The 12,435-nt window shown below is 36.2% G+C and overlaps 1 protein-coding gene across 30 annotated transcripts in view; it reads right to left on the bottom strand.

Annotated features, from left to right (window-relative positions):
• The window catches only part of NFASC (neurofascin), a 2,999,343-nt gene that overhangs the window by 1,232,786 nt on the left and 1,754,122 nt on the right, over positions 1–12,435 (bottom strand). For 23 of the 30 annotated variants that reach the window (XM_044076767.1, XM_044076768.1, XM_044076766.1 and 20 more), the window contains one exon: positions 3,807–3,866. The exons of the other annotated variants lie outside the window; for them this stretch is intronic. In XM_044076767.1, coding sequence (XP_043932702.1) covers positions 3,807–3,866 — 60 coding nt within the window. The remainder of the gene's footprint in view (positions 1–3,806; positions 3,867–12,435) is intronic. 30 annotated transcript variants of the gene reach the window in all.

Here is a 12,435-nt window from a genome sequence, read left to right as displayed (position 1 = left end):
CAGGTAATCCTAAACCACCTTGTTATATTGGATGTATCATCTTATCCCACTTGACACTTGCCATTTTCCCCTTCCAAATAAAATCCTTCATCTCTTTATTAAATATTGTTGACAGCTTCTCAAGTGGTCACTCAGAAATAAGGATCTCTAATTCATCTGAATATCCAACATCCTGAATCTATATGGATGATCTCTTTTAGGTAGTTTTTTTTTCCCCAAGTATGTGCAAAAGGTATTGAAAAATTCTACTAGAAAATATTGTTTATTAAAGTGGAAAACATTTTCCCTTTCTTGCCAAAGTAGAGGACATGATTCATCTCAAAGCGGGGACACTGTTCATTCTTCAGAACCTGTGTGAATTGCTCAGTTCTAGCCTTGTGTACCTTCAGTAAAGGTGCATCTTTCCACCATTTCATCCTGTCTGCCACTGGATCATCCACATTCCTTTTTTATATCGAGTTAAGGAATTCTTAAAGGACATTTTTCATATCATATCACCAAGAAAGAAGGTGGCTCTTTGAGATTTCAGATTTGTTTTGAAAAAAAAAATAACTCAACCTCTCTTTGAATCTGCAGCTGGCTCTTCTCTAAAATGTTTAACCAGGGAAACTGCCATTCTGGTAGTTATAACTTCTCCTAGGTGGGTGTCTGAAATATAGGCCCTTATGTCTACTTAGCCTTTTCTGATGTTAAACAAAGAGAGGGAGTCCCTGAGAGTCAATCATACTTTTGGCACAAGGTAGTCTCTTAAAGTCCTCTTAATCAAACAATTCAGCTCTCAGATTACCTTCCAGGTTAAAAAAAAAAAAAAAAAACATGACAGAAGTAAGATTCTTTATCATGTCAATGTACACAGATGAGATATTTACTATCTGAACAACACTAAAGACTTTAGAAAATCTAATCAGTGTTTTGCAACTTAAGATGGCATGAAAAAAGGACCAGATAGTTTAAGTATCCCTGGATAGTCTTGTCTTTCCATTCAATTCTGTTGTTCTAAAAATGGCAAAAATCCTCCTAAAGAATGCCATGGCTCATTCTAGTAGAGCAGTTGCTACATCTGGGACTTTATAGATGGGTTAAAAAAGGTAAAGCCAACATAATGCTAATAGATTTGTTTATAGATCCCCCTTGGTCAAGACAACTTTGGGATCATCTGTGAATGAGCCTGACATCTTTTCCAATATGGCCATTACATATCCAAAAAATAGAGGAAAGTGCTACAATTAAACCTCAAAACACTGAACTTGGCAGCCTTGAATATAGAGTCGACTAATACAAATTATAATATGTTAATAACAATATAATAACTTTTCTGCACAATAAATATTTTAAATACAGGTATAAGACCTAATACAAGAAAATATTACCAAAAAAATGAAACTGCTTTGTTTCCTGGCCTGTGTTACAATGTTCTGATCCTCTACAATTCCAATATCAAGGATGGTTACTACTTAATATATTTGTAGTGAACGGAGCACTGTGCTTACACTCCAACAGATAATCATGTTGCTCACTTCCCCAACATGAGACGTGAGCTTAGAAATGCTTGGGGGAGATATTAACAAAATCTTGTTAAGGACACCTAAGTGCTGGTTTCATGTTAGGGACTAACAGTAGATGGGTCAGTTGGCAAAGTACAGTGGTAGAAGGTAAAGCAGCTTTTAAGGTGTAACATAATGAATTATTGGACAGCTTTTAAATCACATAGTTCTACAAAGGAGCACTTTGTTTCTGCCTGCTCTGCATACCTAGTCCACACAAAGAGACTGAAACCAGGAGTCAGCAGGAACAAATAAATGAAATAGGTGTGCAGTTACTTCAAAACAAAGCAAATCTTTGATGTTAGAATCCACACTTCTTTACTGCAACACAGTAAATACAAGCGCTTTCGTCTCTGTCAGTTCAGAGACTTTATCAAGATGTGAGAAAAAGCAAAGCATAACACAACAATGAAGTATCAGCAATAACAATTACTTGATGTATAAAGAGAAGTGTTAACTAAATTTGCTTGGTCACTGCACTTGCAAAATATTTATAAACATTTGGAAAAACCAAGGGAAGAGCTGGGGGAAACTTGCATGCTCACAGAGGGGAGAATTGCTAAAAAAGGAAAACCTTGACACATGAGAATATGGCAAAGACAACATGATTGTCCATTTCTCTAAAACTTAAAAATCCAAACTCTAAAGTATTATATAGGGTTAACAGTAATGGCTAACATGCAGCAATTAGTTTTGGTTTAAAGACACCTTCCACAGTGTTAGAAGATAATTGGTTTGATAATCATAGAGCAGCCAAAATAATGAACTGAGTTTTCTCTGCTGCTGTCACTTATAAAATTGCATTATTACTGTTATCAACAACTTCAAAGTTTGGAAACCATGAGTAAAGGGGAAATTCTAACATCCCAGACAAAAGTGAACATTCATGACACAAAGGACAGCACAAAAGTATGTAATGCTAATAGCAAAGGATTGAGATTTTACTCAAGACTAATTTTCATTTTACTGCATGGCTTTTATAAAACAGGTAACATGCTGATGCAGAAGTTTGCACCAGAATCTTGGCTAGGGTGCGATGAAGGGGGCAGCTACCCTGAGTGCAAAGTCTTAGATGGAGTGATCATCTGATGTGAATCAGTCTTTAGTGCATTACCAGCAGTTAGGATTTAGGCAGGAAGATGCTAACTACAACAGTAGCATGAGGTCTTTAAGTATGAGTGGCCTTTTCATTTTGCTCTTATTGACTTGAGGGGGGTGCCAGACTGAGGAACAGAACAGGGAGTCAAAAATGCTAGATACCACACTGGTTAACACAGTTACCTCACAGCATTTAAGTATTTAGAAATGCTACCTTATAACTCTGTTACCTTTCTTGTTTTTTGATATGACCATCTCTGATACCTAGTTTGTATGTCCTCCCCATATCAGTATGGGTTTACAAAGGGCTGATTTCATCCTACAAAACCAGAGTAACTAAGCTGGCAATTTCCCAAACTGCTCCCAGTTCTCTATGTACAGCAGTGCATGCAAGTAATGATTGAATGAATGAGTGACTGAATGTCATCTCCTCAGGATCTTTTCCAACCATATGACCACTCCTTGACAGGATAGTTTCAACTGCATGTAATCTTGAAATGAATACGGAAAACAATAAAATGGATGGATGGAAAAGCAAGATAATATTAAACTTACATACTTGCAAAGGAGGAAGAGGATGAATAACCAAGTCAGTGTAGTTACACTGACTAAACCAAACATGGTCAAGCAAAAGTATCCTCCATCCATAAGAAATGCAGACACTATTAACATTTTTTTTCGAAACATGAAAATAAAACAAGTGAATATGCAAACAAGACTTTTACAAGTTACTCTAGTAATCTACTTCATTTCATATAATCAGATAGAATGTGCTTATCACGGAGCCTGAAAACTAAGATTTTGTCTTTTGCAGGAGCAGATGAAGGGAATCACCAAGTAGTAAGATAACAATATAGTCAGTGCAGCCAAGTTAGGATCCATATTATAAACAAAACATAAAAGTGCATGTCTTCAGGCAGTTCAACTAAAATAACAAAAGCGACAATGTTTCTAGTGGTGTGGCATCATAAGGGCCAGCATGGAGGGACTAGCCCCTTGTGTTTCATACAAAATACAGTAGCAGCCATGCATATCTGCAAACTATAAATACAAGACAAAAATTTCTGTAATCTACAATGTTAGAACTATTTGTGGACAGGACTATTTTTGGTTAGTTTCCACAGAGTTAGCAGAGAACATTTTGATAAGCTGCCAATAACTCACCACTGTAAATGTCAGTGTGATGCAGAAAAGGAGATACTGCAGTTTCATTACGAGGACTCTCTGCAATAAACAAAACAACATAAACATGCAAAAAAAGAACAAAGCACACACAAAGCATAAGAAAGAAAGGTCAAGCAGAAGCAGTAAACATTTCTGGCTAATGGAGTGCTGCTTTGTGACAAGTAAGGAAAAAACTAAATGAAAACTCCAGCCAAGCTAGAACGTCCAATGAGTGACCTCCCAAACCTCCTGTAACAGAGGCACATGGGATATATGCAAATGACCCTTATGAACATCAGGTGTTTCAGTTATATGGCAATTCTGATTGCCCATGACTTTTACATACTATATATATATATTATGTAAAAGTCATGGGCAATCAGAATTGCCATATAGCTGAAACACCTGATGTTCATAAGGGTCATTTGCATATATCCCATGTGCCTCTGTTACAGGTGGTTTGGGAGATCACTCATTGGACGTTCTAGCTTGGCTGGAGTTTTCATTTAGTTTTTTCGGATTGGTTTTTCAGTGTGACCTTCTAACTCTTTGTTTTGACAAGTAAGGAAAGGAAACATTTAAACAGATTTAAATATGCAAAAAGGAAAGGGAAAAGTTACAGTAACTAAAACAAATAAATAAAAAGAACTGGTAATAGCAGCAGGTTAACAGATTTTCAGTGTGTTATAAATTTTGTATAACTTCTCTTGCAAAGAAAAAGAAAATGACAAGGCTGTGATGACTCAATAGCTCATTGCATAGCTGTTACTGTAAACCTGCACTAATGATTACAATTTGTTTGTACAACCAGCCAGAAAAAATGCTGATCAGTGCGTGTAAAGCATGCAAAAGGGTAAAGAAAGCAGAAACCTGTAATTCCTAAATAGGCTGTCATTTAAGAATATTCATCAGCTGCAACCTTATGAAGAACTATTCAAATAGCCTTTTCATGCAGAAACCAGGACTGCTAAATGTTCTGCAGCAAAACTGAGGTACTGCAGCATTCTGTCCTTTCTTTTAGAGAAATGAATCCAAAAGCCAGTCAACAATAAATAAAAAACAATAAATAGCATTAGAAACCTTAATGTCCACATGACTAGTCAGTGTAATGTTCATTTTGGTGTATTACTGTTTTATAATCATGCAACTGTAATTTTAATTCTTCATATATCAGAGATCATTTTAAATGTACTTTAATAAAACTGAAACAAAGTAAAAATATTTGCCCACTGCTGTTATAGGATTTGTCGGGTGCAGGACTACATAATTAAATAGAATACTATTAAGAAAATGATGTACAATACCTTTAGAATGAGGCATTTATCTCTCACCATACTGATCTGTAACCTTGTCTTAAAACAACAAAATAGAAATAAAGATATGGGGGACTGGTTTCCACTTCGATGATGAAACAGCAGTACTCACTGAGCAGTGGCACTTTATTAATTTGTTAACCAAGTATGTAAACTGCTCTGTGCAGAATCTAGCTGCCACCTGGGCCTGAAATGCTACATGCATGGAAATTTTACAGTAAAGCTGGGAAGTTGAATTCACTACAGAATCAGAAGGAAAGTCACAAAAACCTGGAGAGAACATGTAGACTCCATGTATGCTGTAATGCCAGCCAGGCCCTAAAACCCTGAGTACGGTTTGTTCCTTATTCACACTCAAAATCGTCATCATGTACAGGTTCTTATTTCTTTGTGTGTAATTTTTTTTTCAGATGAATGAACAGAAAAGATGGAGTTTTGAGTTTTATCTGCTACAAACCTAAGTATACAAGCAACATATTATGTAAAGGGGTAAAACAAAACTGAATAATACAAAAAGGCAAAATAAAATGTTAAACAATAATTAGAAAATGAACAAAACAAAATCACAAACCTTACTGAGCAACACACATTCTCCAACTGGGTAATGATAAGCCCCAGTGAGGGGAAAAAAGTCTACTACTTCATGGCAATGTAATAACTTGCAACATCAGCAACAACAGCAAGCGCAGTAGGACAAAACAGAAACCACCAGGCCAGGTAAGATTTAATTAGTGTTAACTAAATAATGATGGTGTGATTTAATATATATATATATATATATATAGATTTAATTAGTGTTAACTAAATAATGATGGTGTGATTTAATATATATATATATATATATATATATATATATTTATAGAGAGAGAGTGGTTTGTGCAATGTAATAACCTGCCATGAACCTTGGACACAAGAAAACTAAAATGCTGCCATCTTTACTCATCATCACTTAAGATGGTGTTCTAGCCACCATTTGTTTAATGCACACTAAATGTGGCTTTTAAAAAAGCAGAAAGTAGAACACTGCAAGCCGAAGTAATTAATTTTATCGCTGTCTTCTGCTTTCACTTTCCTCACTTTTTTCTTCCCATTTTCTTTTCTTTTTCTTTCTTTTTCTTTTTTAAGCCACAGTTAGGAAGCAGAAAAAATATATCTAACAAAACGTAACTCAACAGCTGCTAGTTCAAGGAGCTGTACTGTCTGCCATAAGACAGATGAGGACATGAATTTCACAGCTGCTATTAAGTCCATATGCTCATATATTTCACACTAGCAGGATCAGATTCAGACTATCATCAGGTAAAACACGGTGTCTCCCTCTCTGGGGTGTGTGTGTGTGTGTGTGTGTGTGTGTGTGTGTGTGTGTGTGTGTGTGTGTGTGTGTGTGTGTGTGTGTGTGTGTGTGTGTGTGTGTGTGTGTGTGTGTGTGTGTGTGTGTGTGTGTGTGTGTGTGTGTGTGTGTGTGTGTGTCTGTTTTGAGTAGAAACCATCAAATGCTTACATAACTTCCTCCAGCAACAATTACATTTCCCACACCAACTTTCAAACAAGACAGCAAAACTACTGGAGATAGACTAACATAATTCAGGTGTTTTTCCCTTTCTTAGTGGTTGTGCAATCCTGGAGTTAATTTCAGTTATGGATATGATGGGGGGCAAAATTTCCCACATAAAAGCAGTTTCCTTACTGTTTTATGGTGACTGCAAATGCAACTCAATTCTATACATTTGCAATCACATTTTTGGATAATCTGAAAGTGTGATAAATGTTAATGATGAGGTATATATTGTAATAAAAATAACAGAACAAAGTTTTCTAAGCGCAATAATATTGTCCAGGAAAATAGAACTTTCAGTAGTGTGGAGGCTTCCAGCTTTGATGTTTGGCCTGACAATACCACTAAATGAACCATTATTCCATCATAATGCCCATCCTGTCAGGAATCATGCTTGCTCATGGCTTTGTACATGTACAGTTTTATGATGATAAAAATTGTCAGGCTAACAAAAGCACACATTACTGGGGCTTCAGGCATGGAGCAGACCTGAACCACAGCAAAACTTCCCATCTCTGGCTCCCAGTGAAAATTTTAAACAGTCTGGGCATGTTTAAATTTATAAAGTGGGGGAAATTCAGAAATATATGTCCACAGGACAAGACAGATCTCCAAAAGAAAAACAAAAGATGATAAAAATCGAGAAAAGCATAATATTAATTTGAACCTTGTGACTCCATCAGGACCATAATGACTGCTGCACACAGTCTCTGAAGATATAACATTGAATATGACAGAGCTGGCTTATAAGATAGACAGAATCTATCAGGAGGTCCTAAAAACAAATGGCACTCTGAAGGAATATATCAGAAAGGGAAAGACTGGACAAGGAGAGATGGAAGCTGCTCAGTCTTCACACTCAGATTAGATTCAAGAACTACAGAGAAGGGAAGGGAAGGCAAAGTATCTCTTCACCTTATGCAAATGGAAGCCACCCATGAGGAAATTAGAGAAAATATGGACGAACTAGATGACAGAGAAAGGAAGGAGAATTTCTGCTTTGGTAATATACCAGAGGGCTGGGAGGGTAAAGACTGTGTAACCTTTATGCAGAAAAAGATAAGATAATGGACTGACATCCTGATACAGGAGGTTCTAATTAACAGAGCGCACAGGGCGTACAGCAGTGAGAGACTAGTCGCTCATTTTCCACAACCAGCAGTGGTAAAAGTATAAAATTATACACTCAAAGTACTGATCTTAAGTAAATTGTGGAAAAGGGGAAAAGCAAGTAAGCTAAAAGAGTAATGGATTTATATATATCAAAAATATTCACAGACCACGAGGCTTCGGAGGGCAAAATCTGTACTGGCTTTAGGATGTTCAGGTATCTGGCTCTAAGATTTAAGTTAATGTATACTGCAACACCGAAAATATTTCTCCCAGCTGGACTACAATCATTTACAGACTCTCAAGTGGCTCTGAAACAGTTGCAGAGTTTCAGCAATTCAAAGTAGATATAGGGCAGTCCCAAGGGGGTCGACAGGGATGAGGCATGAACAAGCAAAGATCACAAAAGAATGCATGAGAGGCATCTGGTTAAACCATTTCCCTTATTTAGGATACAAACGCAAGCAAGCCTGAAAGAAACAGTGAAGCATACAAGGGCAGCTCAAAGCAGTCTAGCAGAGATAAAGGAGGGTGAGAGAAGGGAGTGATACCCCAATTTGAAGAATAAGAGTAAGCTGGAGGAGAAAAGATGCAAACTGAAATGGATGATGACTGCCATTGAGAGATAGCCAAGAGAGAGTATGAGACATTAAAAGGGAATAGTTACTTGGTATGGTATGTTTGACAATTAAGTTATTGAAAAAGGGGAGGAGGAGTAGCAGGACAATGACAGCAATGCTAACCTTCAAAGTACTAATGGATAATTTTTTTAATAGTTAAAAAACAAAGGCTCCACAAGTGCCATGCACCTATTATTTATCCTTGCTCGTGGCAGGATATTGCTGTTTTATGGCCATACACTTTGATTCAGAGTTCTATTCAAGTAATATATATATATATATATATATATATATATATATATATATATATATATATATATATATTTTAATCTTCTACTAGTTGTGATCTGCAGATCCTAGTGAGGGGAAAAGTGAGTGTAAACCAAGTAATACAGGGAGTAAATCATTAAAGAATAAAATCTATATTTAAGGGCAAGCTCACAGAATATGCCACATGGAGATTCAAAAAAGTCTAGGAGGAAATTACATCAAAATACAAGCCTGAAATGGTAAATAATCAAGGTTAACAAAAAAAGATAAAGGGGGGCACGTTAGCAGATAAGATTGGAATGTGGTAGGAACTTTAAAAAATCAATTCCAAGATAAGCAGCATACTAAATAAGGTAAGTAAGGAAGTTAAGGTATAACTGAGATATGACAAAACTGTACAGGGGCCAATAATATAGAAAAGAGAAAGCATAGTAAATGGGAGTGGAGGATGGGCCTAACTTAGCAAATCATAGCACTTAGTTCGCAATGTGACTTTGGGAAGATAAAAAAGGGGGAGAGAGGGATGTGTTGTTTTTTGTATAAAGTATTGAATAAGTTCTCAGAAAAATATTGTTGTAGAGTGTTAGTTGCAATAAGCAAAACAAAGGAGTTAAACAAAGTAAAAGTAGAGTCAGGATTGGAAATAATAGCAGACAGCACAGAAGCTGAGCAACCAAAACATAGAGTAGGAGAATTAAGACAGACTGATGCTTAAAATAATGTCCTGAAACATCTGTGGGCTGGTAGAACAAACAAAAACCCAGCAGATTGTAAAATATCTTCACTGGAGTGGAGTTGAGCTTATGATGATGTAGGAAACATACATGAACACTACTAAGATTGAGTAATTGGCTAAATGAGGGTTTGGACAAGCAGTTTATACAGATTCTTTTGGGGGGGGGCATCATCACACTGATAAGGAGGGGAATACAGATCCAGATAACAGAACACCTGGCAGATGAACAAGGCAGGTTTATTCTAATAAGGGAGCAGTGGAGGCATAAGAGACTAACAATAGGAAATGTCCACTTACTGCTCAGGACTACAACGAGTGACTTGACTGGTATTATCGAAGTGCTGATATTCTATATACAAGGAATAGAAATTATGGGGGGATTGGAATATAATAAGTAGAATAGAGGATGTTATGAGAAGATCAAGACAAAACAAGATCAAAACAAAATGGAAGACTTTAGACAAATTAATGAAAATATATGGAATGCAAGCGATAGGAGAACTAGGGAATGCATATAAAAGATACACCCATTTTTCAGTTAGATTTGGAATACATGTCAGGCTGGCTAAAATTAATATTACAAGAAAACATGTGGTGGATTTAGAATATCTGAAAACCTATCAGATGTTGTTTTCAGATCATTCACCCACAGTAGCTGGCATAAAACTAGTGAGGGAGGTAAATAATGAGAGAGACTGGTGATTTCAAACAAAATGGTTGAAGCAGGCAAGATGCAAACAGATCATTAAAGAAATATTAGAGGAATTTACTAGAAAATCAGAGGGAAGTGAGATACAAGATGCAAAAGGCTAGGAATGAGCAAAACAGGATACAGACAAAGGATGGTTAGGAACAAAGGAAAAGGAATGAGAATGGAATATGCTAGCAATGATAAAGGAACTTTAAGATAAGATAGCGGCTTTGCATATGACACAAAGGGAGAAGGAATGGAAACAGAGGTTTGAAGATGAGATAGAAATAAAAATGAGTAAGTCTTAAATTATTTAATAATGTGGGAGGAAAACAAATAAGGAGGCTGGTGTTAAGATTGTGGCAACAAAACAAAAAAAGAGTGAGATAATTACGAGAAGAAGAGTTAACTCACCAGATGGCAGAGAAAAAGTGTTCCATGGGTTTTATACCAATTTATAAGAAGCAGAGAGTGAGAGGAGATTGGAGAAAGAAGCACAAAGGATTTTTAAAAGAACTGAACCTTTCAAAATTACAAAAACAAAAACAAAGCAAAGGCTTCGCGTTCACTAAAGATTGCAGTGCTAAAGTAATAAGACTGAGTATAAAGCTGCACTGTCACCATGGAGAGATGTATTTTGATCTATTCAGACATAACTCTACATAAAAAAAGTTTTTATTCAAACAGACGATACTTCTGTGCAGAGTCAAAATAAAATGAAGATAAAACTGAATAAAATAAGGATAAGTACTTTATTCTATGCCTTCATCAGATCCTACTCAGTTAAAAGCACTTCCTCTTTTATAATGTAATTCAGCCAATCAAATTATATCCTAAGGTTCCTGCCTTTTAATACCTGTTTTAAAGGTACCACTCCCTTGAGTCCAGCTTCTAAGTCAGTTATCCAGTGTGTCTCATTAATTTCAGTTCTATTAATTAGATCCCCTCCTCTCACACTATCCCTAACTCTTTCCAAGGCTAGAAAGAAAAACTTATGTCCTGTGTTAATCTGAATGTGCTGTGATAAAGCATTTGTTTGAATACCTAATCTAATATTACTAAGGTGGCATAATATTCTTTCTTTGAAGTGTCTATTTGTTTTCCCAACATATAACCTTTGGCAGCTATCACAGACAGCTACATATGCAATATTTCTCATTGCACAATCCACATAACTCTTCAGGTGATATGTACGGCCAGTGAGGGGGTGTTTGAAATAATTGCTGGAATCAATATAAGGACATGCCTTACACTTTTTCAGTGAAATGTGCCCACTCTAGAAGTTGGCTTTCAGGAATTAGATCTTTCTTTATAACATAAAAGCATTGTCTCTGGTACATTGGTGAGTGAAAGGCTGGGCATGGTGAGAGCATGGCTGATCCTAAAACTACTGCACCATTTATTATTATCTATCAAGAGTAATAAATGTTGACTACTTGGTTTCAGGCTAAACAAAACAAAACTGCACATAATATTATGAAGGAGCCACCCACTAATGTTTTACCTTACCTCCTGATATAGGGCCACCATTAAATAATTTTTTAAACACCTTTATTAAATTTTTACTTAAGACACATGTGCACATACATAAGGCCTTACTATGTCTAGGCAATTCAAACACTGTTTCTCATCTCTAAAGAATAATTCTAATTACAACCATTTGCTTCCCCAGCATTTATGACAGAGTACTCTGTAGAGAAATTTTAAAATCTGCCAACTCATTACACCCCCCCAAAAAAGTTACCATTTACCATTGTCTTTCCCATCACACCTCTAGCACTTATCTGCTTGACAGAAAATTCTCTGAAGTCTGCTCAGGGTATTAAAAGTACCCTTGCATTTTCAAGCAAAAATCATAAATCTTCTGCACTTTGTTGTACACTTGGGAGTCATACAACTGTTTTCCCATTGTTCCTTTGTAAATTGCCTTTCCAGTCTTTATTCAAAGTATTTTCTAACATCCTCTGATTGATTCTTATAGTATCATGCAATATTTTAAATACTGTACTATCACTTTTTTAACACCAGCCCATGTCCTACACTTAACTAAAAATTCTACCAGAGTTGAGCTTTCACTTAGCACTCTCCTATCCCTTTTTCTTTTTCTGTACTGTGACATCAATCTCTTGTAGTGAAGGCCATCTTTAACCTGCAGTCCAGACTTCTGCATGGCTTTACACAATGATATTAGATTTCCTCTCTAATTATTTGCTCCAAATACTGCAGTTGTTTTGTAATTATTTCCCAGTAATTCAAACCCCCTCTTGCCTATTTCTTTATCCCTACTTCCATTCATCCCTATTGGCAAAATCTCCTTGCTACATTATACTTTTG

The sequence above is a fragment of the Protopterus annectens genome, chromosome 7.part0 (assembly GCF_019279795.1).
Source record: "Protopterus annectens isolate FY-2018-M chromosome 7.part0, PAN1.0, whole genome shotgun sequence".
Taxonomy (NCBI): domain Eukaryota; kingdom Metazoa; phylum Chordata; order Ceratodontiformes; family Protopteridae; genus Protopterus; species Protopterus annectens.
This window is presented reverse-complemented; position numbering and strand designations above follow the sequence as displayed.